General features: G+C 38.0%; 1 protein-coding gene across 5 annotated transcripts in view; it reads right to left on the reverse strand.

Annotated features, from left to right (window-relative positions):
• The window catches only part of MAGI2 (membrane associated guanylate kinase, WW and PDZ domain containing 2), a 710849-nt gene that overhangs the window by 276921 nt on the left and 416271 nt on the right, over positions 1 to 17657 (reverse strand). For all 5 annotated transcript variants that reach the window (XM_066318723.1, XM_066318722.1, XM_066318724.1 and 2 more), the window contains one exon: positions 13122 to 13241. In XM_066318723.1, coding sequence (XP_066174820.1) covers positions 13122 to 13241 — 120 coding nt within the window. The remainder of the gene's footprint in view (positions 1 to 13121; positions 13242 to 17657) is intronic.

Raw genomic sequence — 17657 nt, forward strand, 5'->3', positions numbered from 1 at the left:
GAGAGGCAGAGGTTTTCCAAAGATAATAACAGTTTCAGTAGCCTGCAAAAGATTTTATTTCTATTTCTTTTAGCTGTGGAGTTTCATGCTCAGCAGACTAGTATCCAAATACAGCTGGGAACAATATGACAACAAAACGTGTTCTAGGGATCTAACACAGGTACCTGCAACCAAAATCTCCACAGGGAGGTGAGACAGAATTTTTCTCAAAGGACTCTCAATTATGAAGCTACAACAGCCAGCGGCTTTTGGTTAAGTTTAACTCGTAAAGAAAAACTTATGTCTGACATATCCAAAGCGCCAGCTTGGGGAGGAGGATGCTGTTTCCCTTGTCACACTCAGTCTATCTAGGAGTGCTCTAGGAGCAAATCTAGGAGCAAATGAAGTGCTCCTCAAAACAGTGACAGTGCAGGATCTGCTCCAGAGCCTGTACCCTCTGCCACAGTCTCTAACAGCCCTGGCACATACTGGGCAGGGGAGGAGGAAAGACTTGCACATTCCTCTGTGTCTGAGTAAAAGCTTTTCAAAGCCTTATCACAGAAGACTGTTAATGGGATATTTTGTGATAGCACACAGCCCCATCCTGCCTACTGTAGTAGAAAATAGGAAACCAACTTGCTTTGGATAAATCCTTTGGAGTTATTATGACCACACTGAATATAATTATCTTCAAAAGAATGTGTTAAAAATGCTGACATAATATTGTGCATGCCAGAATCTGTCCTTTAAGGTTTTTTAGTTGTGAATTAACTTTCCTAGTGAAGCTTTAAGTGATGAAATAATTCAGCTACTCTCATTCTAACATGTGGTTATTAAACTAATATAACATATTTCTTATTAAATTGAGCAAGAAAGCAGCTGTGAGCTACACCAGTTCCAGATCTTCCCAGTGATGGGAACTTCCAGCTCCGCAGAGTGAGAGAACTTCCAGCTTCCAGCTGCAAGAGCCATTCAATCCTCACTGTATTTAACTACCTTTTAACCACTTTGCCACTTTTGACTAATTTACCAGCAGCCTTTTACTCATCACAGTACCCACCTCTTTCCCTTCCTCACTTATTTTCCATACTGACATTATTTTCCCTCTTGCATAACTCCTTACTCAACTCAGCATTTGCTTTACCTTTTCTGTTCTTGTTAGCACCTGCTCTTACAAAATCTCTTTGTATCTCCTGCTGTTCCTGATGTGCCCTCAGGAAGAATTATTTATAGCCTCACTATGATGTCACCAACTTCAGGCAGTTGAAGTTGGAAGGGACTTGCAAAGATAATTTTGTCCAACCCCACTGCTTAAGGAGGGCCACTTGAAGCAGAGTGCTCATGGCCAGGTGGCTTTTGAATATCTCCAAAGATGGAGACTCCACAACCTCCTTGGGCAATCTGTGCCAGCACTTGGACACTTTCACAGTAAAAAGCATTTTGTGATATTTAGACAGAATATGTGTTTCTGCTTGTGCCCATTGCCTCTTCAGTACCTCTATTTACTTCTTTCTCACTGCTTTCATCTCTAATGTTCTAGTGTACAGCTGTGACAGTGCTGGTAAAAGTGCTGGTCCAGGGACATCCACTGCTTCACATTCAGCTGGTTTCCCCACTGACTGCTTTCATCTATTGTCCTTCATGTTACAACAGACTCATAAATTCACAAAAAAAAAGGTCTTTATTTTTTCCCTGCCTCTGCAATACCCAGGCAATGGTTTAAGTCTATGCCTGGGGTTCTCTGACACCACATAAATACAAATAGCAACAATTCTTTCATCTAAAGCTCTTAAAATCATATTAGGGAAGAGCATTCATAGCAAAAAACATGAAGGAAGAACAACAGTATCATTTCCCTACAATCAAGCTCAATTGTGGAAGACCCCACAAATATGTCTACCCATGGACAGTAGAAATATTTGATCCCTGGTCACCACTTTAAAAGTTCAGTATTCTTATCAGGTACATTGTTATGCAATTCAGAAGGCCTTCAAGATTTTTTTTTTAAATTGTAGATTTTTTTCTCCCATCGTTCTGAATTCATTGACAGAGTATGTAACATAATTTGGTAGTGCACTTAGATCAAAGCAAGGTTTTTGTCTTTGCATTCCTCTGATCTTCAGAAGCCTTGAGGATGCTCTAAACTATGTCAGATACCAACCTGCCTTGGTCATGGCAATCTTATATCTTAACTCTTCTTGGTCATGACTGAAACAGATTAGACTTACCCTTAACTGAATCTGGAAGCACAAATCTCTAAAGAGTCACTCATTTTGCAGACTGTGGCACCTCTCCTGCACCACTTCCAATGCTGGTGAAATTTCTTTGTGCAGGCATAGTTTTCTGCTGCATGAGTAGTGTCTTTTAAAACTTATTCTATATTCTTGGCTATTTTTTTCTCTATGCACAAAATAAAATAACTGTAAATGTAGGTCATCACCTGTGCTTTATACTTAATTCTCTAGCAGTATATTTGACCTTGATTTCTGATTGCTTCTCCACTATTTTTTTTTTTTGGAAATACAAAGAGAATCTTCCATTGGCCAACCCTCCCTGTATTTCTACATAAGCTTTCATTTGCTCAAGGTAAAACATAGCCATTATTTTTGAAAACAGTGTAAACCAAATATACAGATTTCCCTACACTTGAAAGGTTTTGTTCATTTGTTTTTAATATCTTCAGGTTTTTTTTTGTTTTGTTTTGTTTTTAATAAGAAACTCCTTGCTTTGAAACACAAACACTTCTTTTAGTGCTTGTGGTTTTTTGGTCTTTTATCTTGCTTTAATTAGCTCACTTGGGAAGTAATGTAACTCTATTGCAGAAAAAGCTGTATCAGTAGCTGAATCCTTCTTTTCAATTAACCATACAAATCCAGGCCTTCTTCCCACACTCATACTGCATTATTTCGCACTTGGCATAACCTACTTCTCACAAACTCCTTTATTATTTTAAGGTCATCCTGACAGGATGCTTCCTGTCTTAGTTTGTGCCAGCACGCAGAAAGATGCACACTTCTTTTCACCTGTCTGGAGTCCACCATAGCAACCATGGCCAGGGTTGCATGCAGGACTGCGAAGTCTCACAATACCTTGCTATTGAAACAGAGTAATCAAAGTGAGATTTTTAAATCTCCCACAATTCCTTCCAAGGCCATAACATGGATTGATTTTTTTTTTTTTTGTGTCCTGCTGCAAGGCAATTTCTGCTGAAAAAACAGAAACACACAAACTGCAATCCTTGCTGGTATAGAGAGCCCTTATACTGATTTCAGAGAACATTGTGCAAACAAGGGAAGACTTAAAGGGTCAGTTTTCCTCCCACAAAACTCCTCACTACAGGTGTGTCAGGAAGGCAGAAGCATGGACAGGCAAACAAGGAGAAATAGAGAATTATTTCTTGGGTACACAGGGCAGAATTAGGAAGGCCAAATAAAAGGTGGAGCTGAGATTGCTGAAGCATATCAAGAGCAACAGGACAGGTTTCTATAGCCACAGCAGCACCTAAAGGAAGACTGGGGAGAATGTGGGACAGTGGAATAGGTTACCAAGAGATGGAGAGTGTAGGAAAGGACAACCTTTGGTAGAGAAGTGTGAAGGACTCAATATCTTCATTTCCTCAGTCTTTACTGGCAAAGTCTGCTGCTCACTCCCAGGCCATTCAGGTGTTTGCTTAGGACCAAAGGATGGCAGAGACATGTACTACCATGGAACAGAAGGATCACATTAGGTACTAATTAGATCGGCTAATGTGAAAGACATGTCATAATCCATAGGACTATATAGGATGCATCTGAAAATGCCAGGAAACTGGCTTGTGGTTGTTTCTGGACCATTCTCTATCATGTTTGTAAAGTTGTGATCAAGAGAATAAAGACTAGAGAAGATTCTTTTTAGTCTTCATAAAAGGCAAAAAGGATTTGGGGAACGTGCTCAGAAAAAACCACGATCTTTTGATTCATAGAAAGCTGGTAATAGAAAGGTATTGTGGAAGCTTCAGTATACCTTGAATTTAGAAAATACAATGGCTTCAATATTTTTGGAAAATTCTGAGATTAGGAGAAGCAGAAAGGAGATTTTCTTCATTTGCTTCCAAAAGAACCTCCCAAACACCTTCTGGATCTCAGTGTATGGTATTTGGCAGAATACTATCTGATATAGGAAGTTGATCTGAAGCTTAATATTGAGGAATAAAAATACAGATATGTAGTATCTGAGAGGATAGAAACTTTAGAGCAGATTCACAAAAACACAACATGAGAAATACATGTAAAGTAGATAAAACAAACATTGTGTCTTTCCAGCAATGTACTGAAAAATGGAGATCTCTTTAACTCAGAAATGTAGATAAACATTTCTGCAGAGCACAGATTGATTTTCAACTTGAATGTTAAATTCTTTTACATCTTTTGTAATACCTACAGGTTCACGTGGCTTCTCAGTGTGATAGCCTGTTAAGTCAGGCTGTACAGTTTGATTTTTTTTATAACACTGTTTGCAGTTAAACTAAAGCTACACAACATGTACTGCAGGCGAAGTTCACTTAGAAATGTAACTGAAATGAAAACATGAACTGGTTATGACCCATTTTATAAAAAAACCCACGATCAAAACCTAATGTGTCACACAGCATTAATATATACTATACTGAAGCATACAATACCATACTATAGCCTTTAATTAATCCTTCTACTAGTGCAGGAATATTTCTACTAATAACTACTTTTAAAATTTCTGAGATGAAACTTATGTCTACACCTCTCGAGGTTATTTTAGGTTTTAAACCACATCAGTATGAGAATTTTTTTCCCCAGTATTAAATTGAAATGTTCATCTTTTCCAGCTTCATCACATTAGCCCTGGTTACTTATTTGCCCAACTTTGAATTATCTTTATTCATCCATTGGGTTCACACATTTTAAATTCCCTGAGCTTCTCAATCATTACTCAACAAAGCCCTATCTGATGAGTTCTCTAAATTTATCCCCTGCAGCTCTCCTGGTAATTTGCATTGCTTTTGCCTGGGCACTTCAGTTTGTTAATACTTTTCTGGTAGCAACCGCATGGAATTCTAAAGATTAGGGCTGAGGTCTTGGGCTGAGCTGAATCATGGTCAACCCAGCTTGGGAAAAGGCATGAAGGCAAAATTTCTTTCTTGATTTCCCTGCAATTGAGATCCTCTTGGTGCTGATCTAGGTTTGATATAAAAAAAAAGTATGTGGACAGTTGTTTCAGTGGGCCTGTTTGAGCAGACAGGATATCTGGAGCACGCAGACCCCTAAAATTTGTGCTCTGCTGTACCTGGTCCTGATCTACATCCTGGGAAAACATATGAGCAAGGAAGAGTGTTGTCTACCTGGTGAACATACATCCTTCTGATTTTCTTGGGAAAATTTCCAGCCAGTAACATTTGAAGCAACTCTGAGCTGGAAAGAAGTTTCTGCTTGTAGCAGTCACAGAATCTCAACAAATCCCAAATCAGATGAACTGAATCCCCATGCAGCCTCTGTTGAACTACATAGCCCCAGCCAGCAGAATTATGGGTTCTACCAAGCCACATGTGACAATAGCTTAGTCTGGGATCTTGTGCCTGATACGTGATTGAAAGGAGCACTGGACATTTGTAGCAGCAGCCCTCTTGTTAGAGGGTAGAAATGAGCTGAGACACAGACTTCTTGTTTATCACAGCATGAAAAGGGCCCTGGTTTATTCCTCTTTACAGCTCAGATCCATCTATTCACTGACTGACTGCAGCAAGCTCCTGCTGTACGCTTCCCTTGCAGCCTCTGACTGCTGGTTATTTCCTGCTGAACTATGACTACAGGCATTAGTTAGCAGACCCTGAATGCAGGCTTATACCTAGCTAGACTATAACTACAGAGCCAGACTGACCTTGCAGCAGTGATTCTTTCTCCTCTTCCTGAAGGTTCCTCCTCCTTCATGATCTGATCCTTACCAGCTAACGCACTCCCTTTTATCACACATTTATTGGATATAGCTGTTACTTATCAGGGGCAAGGCCACCTGTATTCCCTTCTCCTAGAGACTGACTCAGGAGGAGCATCAACCAGCACTCTGGTACTGTCAGAAAGTACTCTGGCCTCCTGGAACCCTCCACTTTGGCAGCACAGCTGTCTGACAGGCCAGGCTGGGAGCTCAGTTGAAATGCTGACTGCACCACAGCTCAGACAAGTGCATCCCACCCAACAGCCTCCTAAACTCACACACAGATCAAGAGTACCCATGGCTATCTGCTGGGCAGGGCATGGAGCTGACAGATGCTCTTGGAGACAGAGATAATTCCACTGACTTGGTTTTCTTTCAGTTGAACCCTGTTAGAAGCCGTGGGGAAGCCAGTGATCTCTTGGCTTCCTCTGGAAGTACACAGCATGAAGGAGCTGTCAGATCTTTGGATAAGGATGCTGTCTGTTTAAAGTCTGAACGGCCCCACTCTCTGAATCTCATGAATAAACTGTATCCTTAAGCTTTTATTTCTTGGATGCCTGCGGGAATGGGCTTGACCTATACTGAAACATGTGGCCCCCAGGTGACATTTTTTAATGCTACATTATGATGTACATTTGGATGTTATCTTTTCTTATTGGTTGCGTTCTTGCAGTAGATCAAAACCGGCCATATCTTAAATTTTTATGAATTAATGGTGTTTGTCGACTGACAAGACCTGCAGCCTCAGGTAACTGTAAGCTTCCCAGCAGTGTCACCAGTGCTGTGGAGGATGATGACCTGCCCTGGACCCACACAGGGCAGGACCTTCTAAACATAAACCTTGCTGCTAACCACACACCAGGAATATCGATCATCAAAATAATGAGCATTTATGCAGCCTCAGAACAGACACAAAGTATACATTTCACAATACTACTCCCACCTTTCAGAATTTAAAAAGGCACTGTAGAGATTGTGAAAGTCACCCTTTACAATGCAATAGTATAATTTTTAAAAGCAGTTGTTTTTCATACACAAAGGAAATAATATGTATTCAGTTTGATTCTTACTTATCACTTCCTGGAGAAAATGACAAAATAATAAAATTTTAAAAAAGAAGTAAATGTGATGTTTTGTGACTTAAAATGAATTAAAAACATATTGACAGGATTCCTCATACATGGTAATAGATTCACTGCCATTACATTTTTGAGCCTCTGACATTATTTATGTCCTTTGCATTTCATATTTATTAATGAAATCCAGCTCCTGCCTCTGCCCCAAGAGTAAGAGAGGAAATGCAACAAAGCCCATAAATTTTTACTAATAAATAACTGGTGCAAGAACCCAATCAGATCAAGAATACTGACTGTATCTAAGATTTCTTATCCTATTTGTTGACCTAAATGTTGATATATCCACAGCTACATGCTCTCTGAATATGGGGGTGAAACATGACATTAATATGAGATCCACCTGGTCGAGGCATTTTCAACAGTCATATAATTTTTACTATCAAGTATCTATTTTCATTCTTCTTGAATGAAATGCACTTGAAAACACCTTCTGCTGTTAAAAGGCATGGCTTTTGAAGGACTACTATTTTTATCTCTATCTATCTATCCTTATGAATCCTTTGTTTTCCATTTTAAATCAGAGTATTTCATTAACTACTGTGCATAGGTCTTAGGAGGGTAGCATTTTATTATCTTTATGTTGATTAATTTCCTTTGTATCCATCTGCTGTGAAGAGCTCAGGATGTCCTGCACACAAGGGAACACTGCATACAGTAAGCGGGTGGAATTTTTGAATACCTTACAATTTTTACAAGGAAGAACGGAATCAAAACTACTGGAATCAAACACCATTTTCATAAAACCATTTTCACCACAAAGCAGTAATTAAAATCTCCATTGCCTACACGGAACAGTCCTTAACTCATTTTTAAAATTTACGGATATTAAAATGAAATGTTAATTGAAAACGCATTAGCTGAACAGAAGGGCTTTGATCACTTAGGCTAAATTTGGCTTGAGAGAAGAAATGAAAGCCTATGTAAAACTTAAATGTCTTCTCAAGGCGACAGTATGGGGACTGTCTCCAGGTGAGTGGAATCAGAGCACCTCCCAGTGTTGCTCATGTACCAGTTGTTGGAAGAGTCACAGGCAAGACCTTGGCTCTGACCCACATTCTCTTCCCCAGTGGAGCTCATTATAAATCTGACCCCCTAAAACTGTGCCTACAACTGGAAGTTTTGTCCTTGAATAATCAAATAATGCAAAACACTAAGGTTTCACCCATGGGATGTATCCAACCTCTTTTTAAAAGGCTTAATAAGTACAGATTTCTGGAATGTTAGGGAAATCCCAGCTAACTCACAACCTTCTGCCAAATAATAGTCCATCAGTGAAAAAACAGGGGTGAAATTCTGTTTTCTCTTAAGCCAGCTGGAAATTTACCATGGAATTTAGCAGGGCCAAAGAAAGTCCATGACCATGTAAGAGTTTAAATAGCTTCAGTGATCTCGGAATTTTCACCAGTGGATGAATTTGAGACAATTCCAAACAGTCAAACAAATAACATAAAGTGGATTTTTTACAAACTTAATGACACAATAACTAAAATAATTGCTTTTCATGGAATAAATTAAGGACTATTATGTTAAAAACAAATAAGATGACTTTTACAAAACAACTATTATGGAGATTTTCTGAGGAAAACAAAAATTTGATAGAAAAAACCTTCTACTTAGTGCATTATTGGTAAGTGTACTGGCCAAATTAGTTTATGTTCTTATTTTTGCCGTATCTAACAGTTATGGACAGGCTTTTTAATGTTTTCACTTGTTGTAGAGTTCCATATTGCTAAAATACCTCTTGCTTTAATGTATTTGATATACATTTCTATCCTTCTGGATTGCAAACAACCATGTTTCTTTTTCTTACAGTATTTATACACTGAACATCTCTTCTTATTTCTGGTACTGCCACTACATATGTCACTTTTAAGAAGCAATTCTACCCATAGCACGCATTGCACTTAAACTCTTACATTTTTAACACTTCATAATGATGTCTTACTATAACCTTCAATCATGTGCCTTAACATATCTGGGTTTTGGAAATATTGGAGCTGTTATATTCCTGTTAATGAGTGTTGACATTCTGAAGCAATATACAGGTCAAGTACATTTTAATTCTACTGATACACTGCACTGGCTAAAAATTTTGCTGATCTAATAAGGAGATGGGAGGAACATTTGATGTCAGTGATCCATGAAGTCTCCATGCAAGTTTTGACATAATGGAGATGGGACAGTGTGCTGAGCCAAACCTCCTACAGGAAAAGTTGTAAAAGCCTGTACACAGACACAGACACACAATTTGTCTGTTCATCACAGATTTTGCTATTCTGCATATTATAGATTGACACATTGTGTCAATTCAAGGACCATCTTTAATCCTCATCCCGAAACAAGGAAAGGAATGTGGGTTATTTTGCTGGGGCATGTCTTCCTGTGCTACATGAGTCTGCATGGTAGTGGCTTTCATCCTGCACAGGAACACCTTCTCCTCTGGTTTTGTCATCTAAGTAAGTGTGTTGGATAATGAAGTTATAATTTTGAACCAATCAGAATTCCTTTAATCAATACAGTAAATTGAAATTCTACTAAAAAGCAAACAAAGTGAAACCTTTAGGATTTGGTTGTGCTACTATACAAAGACCTTGAAATAAATGTTTGATGTGCTTCAGGAAAACAGCTCCTGACTCAAATACCAACGTGCTGGTGTATAATAAAATTTTAATTTTAGATAAATGTACATAATAAAATTTGTAATTTTATTACAAATTCAAAACTTAGTGAAAAACCACTGAAGTTGACGTGACTTCAACTGTTAAAATGAGTGAGAGTGGAACTGCCTCTTGTATCCTTTCTCTTGTTCTGCATTGAATAATTTTTTCTAGATTGACAGGAAACTTAGCCACAGGTAAGCTGCAAAACATACTAACTGTTTATGTAACATTATGTATACTTAAATAAATAATACCTATAAAGTAGCTTTCTTATGAGGAGTTGCTCAAAAAGACATAAGAAGTAGAAAATGTCAAAATAATAGTGCATTTAGTCCTACTGAAATAAAATATTTTCAAATTTGCAAAACTGATAAAAAGAGAGATTTGTTGAGTTTTTATCATGAACATACTATTGCTTTTCTACAGCAAGAGTACAAAATTTCTACAGCACTTTTCTACAGCACTTTGGAACACTACAGTCATTCCCAGTCGTCAAAAAGCTGTAGACAAAGAAAGGTGTATCCAAAACCTAAAGCAGCAAGGAGGTCATGGAGTATCCTATTTTTAATTCTAAAGAATTTATAACTTAAAAATCTATTTTAAAACTTAAAAAAAAAAAAAAAAAAAGTATTCTTCAAAGAAGAAAAATAAAAAGAACTATACAATTCTACCTTTCTAAGAATATATTTCGCTTTCACTTTGAGATTATATCCTGTCCAAGCTGGAATCACAACTCTTATTTACTGCAATAGAACAAAACATTTCTGATTGTTTTTACAGGTTTTGTCTTTACTATGAGAACATATTGCCCTCCCAACAACACCAGCTACTACAGTGAACAATACAAACACTCTGTGTTAGGTAAGCCTGCACTTGACCTCCTTCTCCTCTGACTTACCTGGATGTTCCTGATTCTCTTTGGAATTCACACAGTAGAAGGTAAATTAACAGAAACAAACCTTCTAGTCAAAAAGTGATAAAAAACAACACACATACACAATCTGAATTTTTATCTCAACTGAATGAGAGAGCCCATCTTTAAAACATTTTTCTGGTAGAGATGAGCTGGTTCATAGCGGTTGTGGTTAGATAATCAGCACAGACTGACTCAGCTACACCGCATAGAAACTTAGCTAAATACAGAATGATTTTCTTAAAACAAACAAAAAAATAATAAAGAAATCTTCCAACCAATCTATTAACACTGAGAACTATTAAAAAAGAAGACGGATTTGTTTCATAAATCTAATAACCAGTGTTTATAAGGAGAGGAAAATTAATCTCCCAGAGTATGTATGCTCAAATAAGTTGCTTGATCTATGCAAGAATTCAAAAATCATCTCCTCATGAGGGAAACTGAAAATTTCTTTGCTTTGGTTGGTGTAACTTTCATCAGTAAACTTAATCATTGAAGTCCTAATGTGCTCAGGAAAACTTGTGACACGACGATTAATGAATTTTTTTCCCAAAGAAGACATTGCAGTCAAGAATTAACCTTGAAACTGGAGGTGCAACTTTGTTATGGTCATGTCCAAAAGACTTTGCATGGGAACAGGAGAAATAGCATCTGTAACACCCTTATATTTTTTCATGTGTTACCTATTTTTTGCCATAAGGCATAGGCAGATAATATATTATCTGATTTTTTATCAGAATGCACATCTGGTATTCAGAAAACCTGAGAATCAAAGACGGGATTTAGGCAGAATTGGTCTGTTGAGTTTAGTTAGTTGCATGTTTAATTTCTGACTTCTTGGCTTCAGTGAACTTGTCACCTGTGATAAGCAAATGACGTGACAGACATTGCACAGTCACGACTCTGGACCTCTTTTCAGATGGGTCCTCAGCTGGTTTGAGGAGGTATGCAGACTTCCTCAACCAGTATTTCACCTTGCTGTCCACTCAGCTCTGGTAGCTGGTATTAAAAGACACATCTCAGTATCCCTAGAGGGACAGGAGAGCACTGTGAATTAATTTACTGCAGCAGTTCAATCTCTACGAACTTGCTGCAAACTAATGAAATTACATGGTCAAGCAATGACAGACTTGTGCTCCATTTAAGCTTCTCTAATGTTACTTTCAAACACCTAAGGTAACAAAAACCACTTCAAGAAAGGCTTGTTATTAAATTAACGTGTGATAAAAGTAAAATTTTGGTGGTGTATTAATGTTTAGGTAACTTGTACCATTACATGTCAGAGAGTGGTGAAAAAAGGAAAAACCTGAAAGATGGCATACTTTCCTTTAGTTGACCTTCTTTAATGGAAATCTTTGTTACAAGTTCTGTATTGATATAACTCTTAATGAAAATTTATTTACTGGACAATGGGTACTTTGTGCTGATTAGGTGGGAAAGAATTACCTTCTTTGCTGCTATTTATAACACTGCTAATGATTTTTTGGGGTGAATAGCTTCTTATTTATCTTCAGATGCTTTTCTTGGCAGGGTCAAAGTCAGGACAAAAAAGCCTTCATTTTTTTTTTGCTACAAGGTGAAAATATGGGGTTGATTTCCATAAAATGGCTCTACTCACCCAGGTATTTCCATATATATGAGTCATAATTTTCCTATAAAGGGCATTCCCTCTAATTCTGAATATTGAACCACTATCCATTACCCAGTTGTTTTAAATACTAGTGTATTTGCAAGAAACATCTGGTTTGAAATAGGGTATCATTATTCTGGTTTTATTAAAATACCCTGCTATGTAACTGCCCACCTCTTTACAACAGTTTCCCTTTCAGGATAGCTGTGTTTTGGAAAAGATTTAAAATCAGATGAATCATCGGTTCTCTTGGGAAGCAGAGTCATGCAGGAAGCTGCTGGCTCTTTGCCCCATAGACATTTCTAATACAGCCATTAGGACAGCCCCTATCCCTCTGCCATATTACAAAATTAATGAGTTTTTTTCAATCACTTTACCAACCCCATTAGGTATGACGTAGCAAACTCTTCCTCTCTTTCTTAAGTAGTGAGGTTTCAACTTCTGATATAGGTAGATGGGTAATTGCAGGATCCCACATTCAAAGGAAAACTGTCAATCCTACACCTGAATTCTGATGTAGAATGCATTTATTCTATGTTAGAAAAGCAGCTGTTTGCTGAAATTCTGTGGAAATGTTCTTGAGTATTTGGTGTAAAGGACTAGTGTTCCTGTCCTGTATACGCAATGTAGTAGTGTGCTTCTCCTAACACTTATAATATATTAAAACTGCAGTGATCCCATCTGCATTTAGCTTTTACAAATGAAAATATTTTCATAATGGCCATATGGCTCTTCACAAATTTCTGATAACAGTAGCAATGGCACATTTGTAACAGGATATCCCAGTGCAATTCCATCACATTAGAAAACACTACAATGGAAACATGATACAAATTTAGTGGTAAAAGCATGCTTACCTTCATATGTTCCACTTTCTAGGAGAGCACCACTTTTCTCCAATTCCATAAAATCTTCAACAGTGATGAAAATGTAGTCCACACCAGGGACTTCCCCCTCCTTATGTGGCCTTGTGGTGCCTAGTAATAAGACGAAAGACACACTGTCAAGCACATGGCCTAAATGTAGAATGATCTTTTTGAAAGCTTTGGAAAAGTCACAAAGTAAACCATTTACACAACATCTTACATAGTGCATCTTCCTTGTGCTTTCAAAGCAGTCCAGCTATATTTGCTAGAACTGACAGAGGTATATGAAAAGTATGTTTAAGATCATGCCAGATATTATTTGGGTCCATACTTATTCTCACTAATGAAAAAACATCATACTGTTCTTTTTTTTACCTTACTAGAAAGACCCTTAGTGACATCAGACATTCAGAGGTAACACAAACCAAAGTATTTTCTACAATTAATCTGCTTCACAATATTTTAAACATTTTTTTAGAACACAAAATAATAGTTCTTTAAGTAAATCTGTAAGGGTTATATTCACATTGCTTGTTTCAGTGTTAAGTAGACTTGACAAATGGTTAGGCTTTAGGGCCTGTGGGGTAAAAATCACCTGCTAACCATGCTGTCAAACCGCAAAGGTGTTTATATTTAGTTATTGCCTCTATTGTCATCTCTGGATGACAGCACTCTGTAAAAGCTGACAGATAATATTACACACAACCTGACAAGTGACTTGGCTTAGCCAGCAGAAGTTGGGATGTTAGCAGGGAGGAGTGACCTGATTTCCTAATGATCCAGTCTACTGTGGTCAGACTATCCCTGTTTCGATTGAAGTCACTAATTAGGTCTCAAAATTCCATTTGGAAATGGAAGTGTCTTAAGTTCTCCTAAGTCTCAAAGTGTTTGAAAGATCTTAATCAATTCTTTATCAATGCTGTACTGGTTATTTCACACTTGCAGGGTTTAGTTTAAAGACTGTTGACATTGGGAAGTGACTAGAAACCTGTCCTAACTCCTTTCTGTTGCTCGAAGTCACAGAAGTGTTAGATTAACTCTATTTCCTGTCATAGAGACCTTTTTCCCCTCAGACACAGCCTTGAAGTCCATGGCAAAGACTGAATGAGCCTGTCAAGATAATATTTCAGTACCTAACATGAGGAATATATTTTGATAAATCTATACTACTCTACCCTCATCTTCTCTGATTCCAATTCCCTTCTCATCTCAACACCACTAAAACTGGCTGCTAATTTCTGGGAATTCTTATACTGTTATCTGTACTCTGTCCATTTGGAGTACTGTGTGCAATTCTGGGCTCCACAGTACAAGAGAGATATGGAGCTCCTGAAGTGGATACAGTGGAGGGCAACAAGGATGACTGGGAGATTGAGAATCTCTCTGATGAGAAAGTTTGAGGGAGTTGGGCCTCTTGAGCATCAAGAGACAGCTGAGAGGGGACCTCATTAATGTGTATAAATATCTAAATAGGGGATGGTAAGAGGAAGGCTCTGCTCAGTGGTGACAACTCAGTGGTCGTGAGGCAGTGTCTGGTGCACAGGAAGTTCCATCTGAATATTTGGAAGAACTTCTCCACTATGGTGTGACCGAGCACTGGAACAGACTGCCCAGAGAGGGTGGGAGTCTTCCTCCTGGGAGATATTTCAGAATAATTTGGATGCAATCCTGGGCCATGTGCTCTGGGATGACCCTGCTAGAGCAGGAAGGTTGGAACAGATGCCCCACTGCAGTCTCCTCCAACCTGACCCACTCTGGGATTCTGTGATTACTCTTGTGTTTTGGAGATGGTATGGTTAAAGCACTCAGACACTTGGATTGTCCATAAGAATGCTGAATTTATCTCCAATGGATTATCTGACCTCTGGGGATGCAGCAGATCTCCAGCCCTTTGTGAGAACTAAGCACAGGGATTCTGCTGTGCCCCTGAGCTCCAGGGAGCTCTGATAACAGCAGACATCAGATGTTTGTTCTGAACGCTCTCTCCTGAGAAATCTTTCACTGTCAAAGAATATTGACATACACTGTATCTTCCTCACAAAACACTCTGGCAAATCAAGGCTAGTCGCAGACACAGCACAGGGAGGAAGCTGACATTTAGATGTGTATCTCTGGCTTACTGTTTCTTCAATTTTTATTTTTTTTTAATGTAGACAAGCTTGGATTAGCAGTTTATCAATCAAACAAAAACACAAGTTGCGCAAAATGTCAGCCCTGCTTTGAGGGTGAATTTGGACCAGATGATATAAAGAGCTCCCTCACCATTGAAATGCTTAATGATTTTATGCTATTTAGTGTTTGCTTTAAACAAATTTATATTCAGCAGTCATTTATGAGGGATAATGGCAAAGTCTCACAGGAGGTCCAACAACAGACTTGGTTGGCTATTGCTGTGTTTCTCTACTTTGGTCACAGCCTTTGTTCAACTTGCCTAGAAAACTGTAATGGACTAAATTTCAGATTCTGAATCCCTCTCTTAAGTTGGAAGCTAAAAACCTAATCTTTCTACCCTTATATTACTTCGTCATGTATTTTTTTCAGTTATGGTACAGATATGATACATTTTGCATATGCCTTGCATTAATTAACTATTAATTAAATATTCTGTCTACTCTGCTTAGACAACAGCAGGAGATAACACTGTCACTCGGATGCTTCCACCCTCCTACAATACTCAGGGAGCCTGTTCCAAGAGCCCTGCACTGCTTTGTGCACTGAGGGCTGCAGAACTATAAAAGTAGTCACTTCCCACAAAAAATGGAGAAAGGAGCAAACTGTGATCAATAGCTTCTTGAATTCAGGGTGACTCTTACCCCAGCAGCTTCCACCCCCAGCAGAACTTTATTGCTCTTGATAAAATCTTGCTGAGTCCCATTTCCCTCCTGCATCTGTTCTCATTCCCTCAGGCTGGAGGACCTAAGATCTTGGAAATGGTTAAAGCAACTCCCTGGTTAATGGAATAATCAATGGTCATTGCTTCTTTTTCACCCTGAAGGAAGTGAGTTGTTGCTAATAACACTTCTGTCATCCTTTGTAATTTTCTGCAAGCACCACAAACTTTGTAATGTGCATGTTTACAGAGTAGGACACAGTTACTGGGGCATCTTAAACACACATCAAGATCTGAACACTGAGATCTCTATACTGGAATCTTACAGACCACAGGCAGATTGCTTTTAACTGAGAGCTCACTTCTTAATAGATTTTATCTTTAACATTCATATAAACAGATAAGTAGGCCTAGAAGTTATGGTGATTCAAGACTTAAAACAAAGGACTAATTCCAAGCCTTATATTTCTACAGAAACACATCTTTTATTATGCAGCATCAAGGTTTATTAGGACACAGTTGTTACTAGTTATAATATTTAGCCCTTTATTAATGCAAAATGGAAAAATGAACTCAGTTACAATTTTGTTACCAAGGTAACCTATGAAAAATTATCTTTGAACTCCATACTGAAACAATATTATACTTTTAGATCTTTCAGGACCGAAATCAACAAGCTGTATTTGCATACTTCTGGTGTAATTGCATATTTCTGACAAATGCAATTTAATGGTGCTGTTGAAGACACAAAATGAGAAGTTCTCAAGTAACCATGACCAGTCCAGGCATGCAAGTGCTGTCCCATAACCTGTAGGTACCCTAGAAATTGCAGGACCTTGTTCTACAAAATCTGGACTGGTATTGACCTTCCTTGACTTAATGACTTCTTGCATCATTCACCAAACAATCTGCTCTCAAAACCAATACTAAGGTCATTCAGTGAGCAATTAATTTCCAAAAGCAGGAAAAGTGCTCCCTCAATATGAATTTTTTTTTTTTTCCTAACTAACTCCATGTGGTTATGCAAAAGAAAAAGAGGCAAATTTATTTATGTGTCAGCATAGAAATATGAATATTAGTTGAAATTCCCAGAACTTTGACAGGCAAAAATCAGTACTTTAGACATATTTTAAAGAACACTTTGTCCTTGCAGTAAATAATCTGTATTTTACAGTCTTTAGCAGTATCACAAGGTTAATATTGTACTAGTTGTGTCCTTGTAGAGTCTATATGATGGTCAGAAAAGTGGAAGTAAAGGCCTTACTCTGTGCATGGTCCAATGCCAACTCACAGACTGGGCACACAGGTTTCAATGCTCCAACCTTACAGGCATGTTATAAATATTTAAATGATAACTTTTTTTTGGTAAGTTAAGGGCAAACCTGGCACACCCCTATCCAAACATCTTCACACGTATTTAGCTGATTTACGTTTGGATTCACAGATTGGTTCCTACTGCGTGAGGTAATTTCAAAAGCAAAGCTGTGTCTTTGCCACAAGGATTTACAGTTTAAGTGAAGAGCACGGGAATAATCTGGTCCTGTTTGCATAATGACCTACTTCTAGAGTAATTTTCCAAATGTATACTATAGCAAGCAAATAATGTCTTGTTTTGCTTATCTCTTCCAAATGTAACAAAATGCAAAGAGAAAAATGTCTTTAATACATACTTTTATTAGACATTCTACTGAGAATTA

This window comes from Sylvia atricapilla, chromosome 5 (genome assembly GCF_009819655.1).
Source record: "Sylvia atricapilla isolate bSylAtr1 chromosome 5, bSylAtr1.pri, whole genome shotgun sequence".
NCBI lineage: Eukaryota > Metazoa > Chordata > Aves > Passeriformes > Sylviidae > Sylvia > Sylvia atricapilla.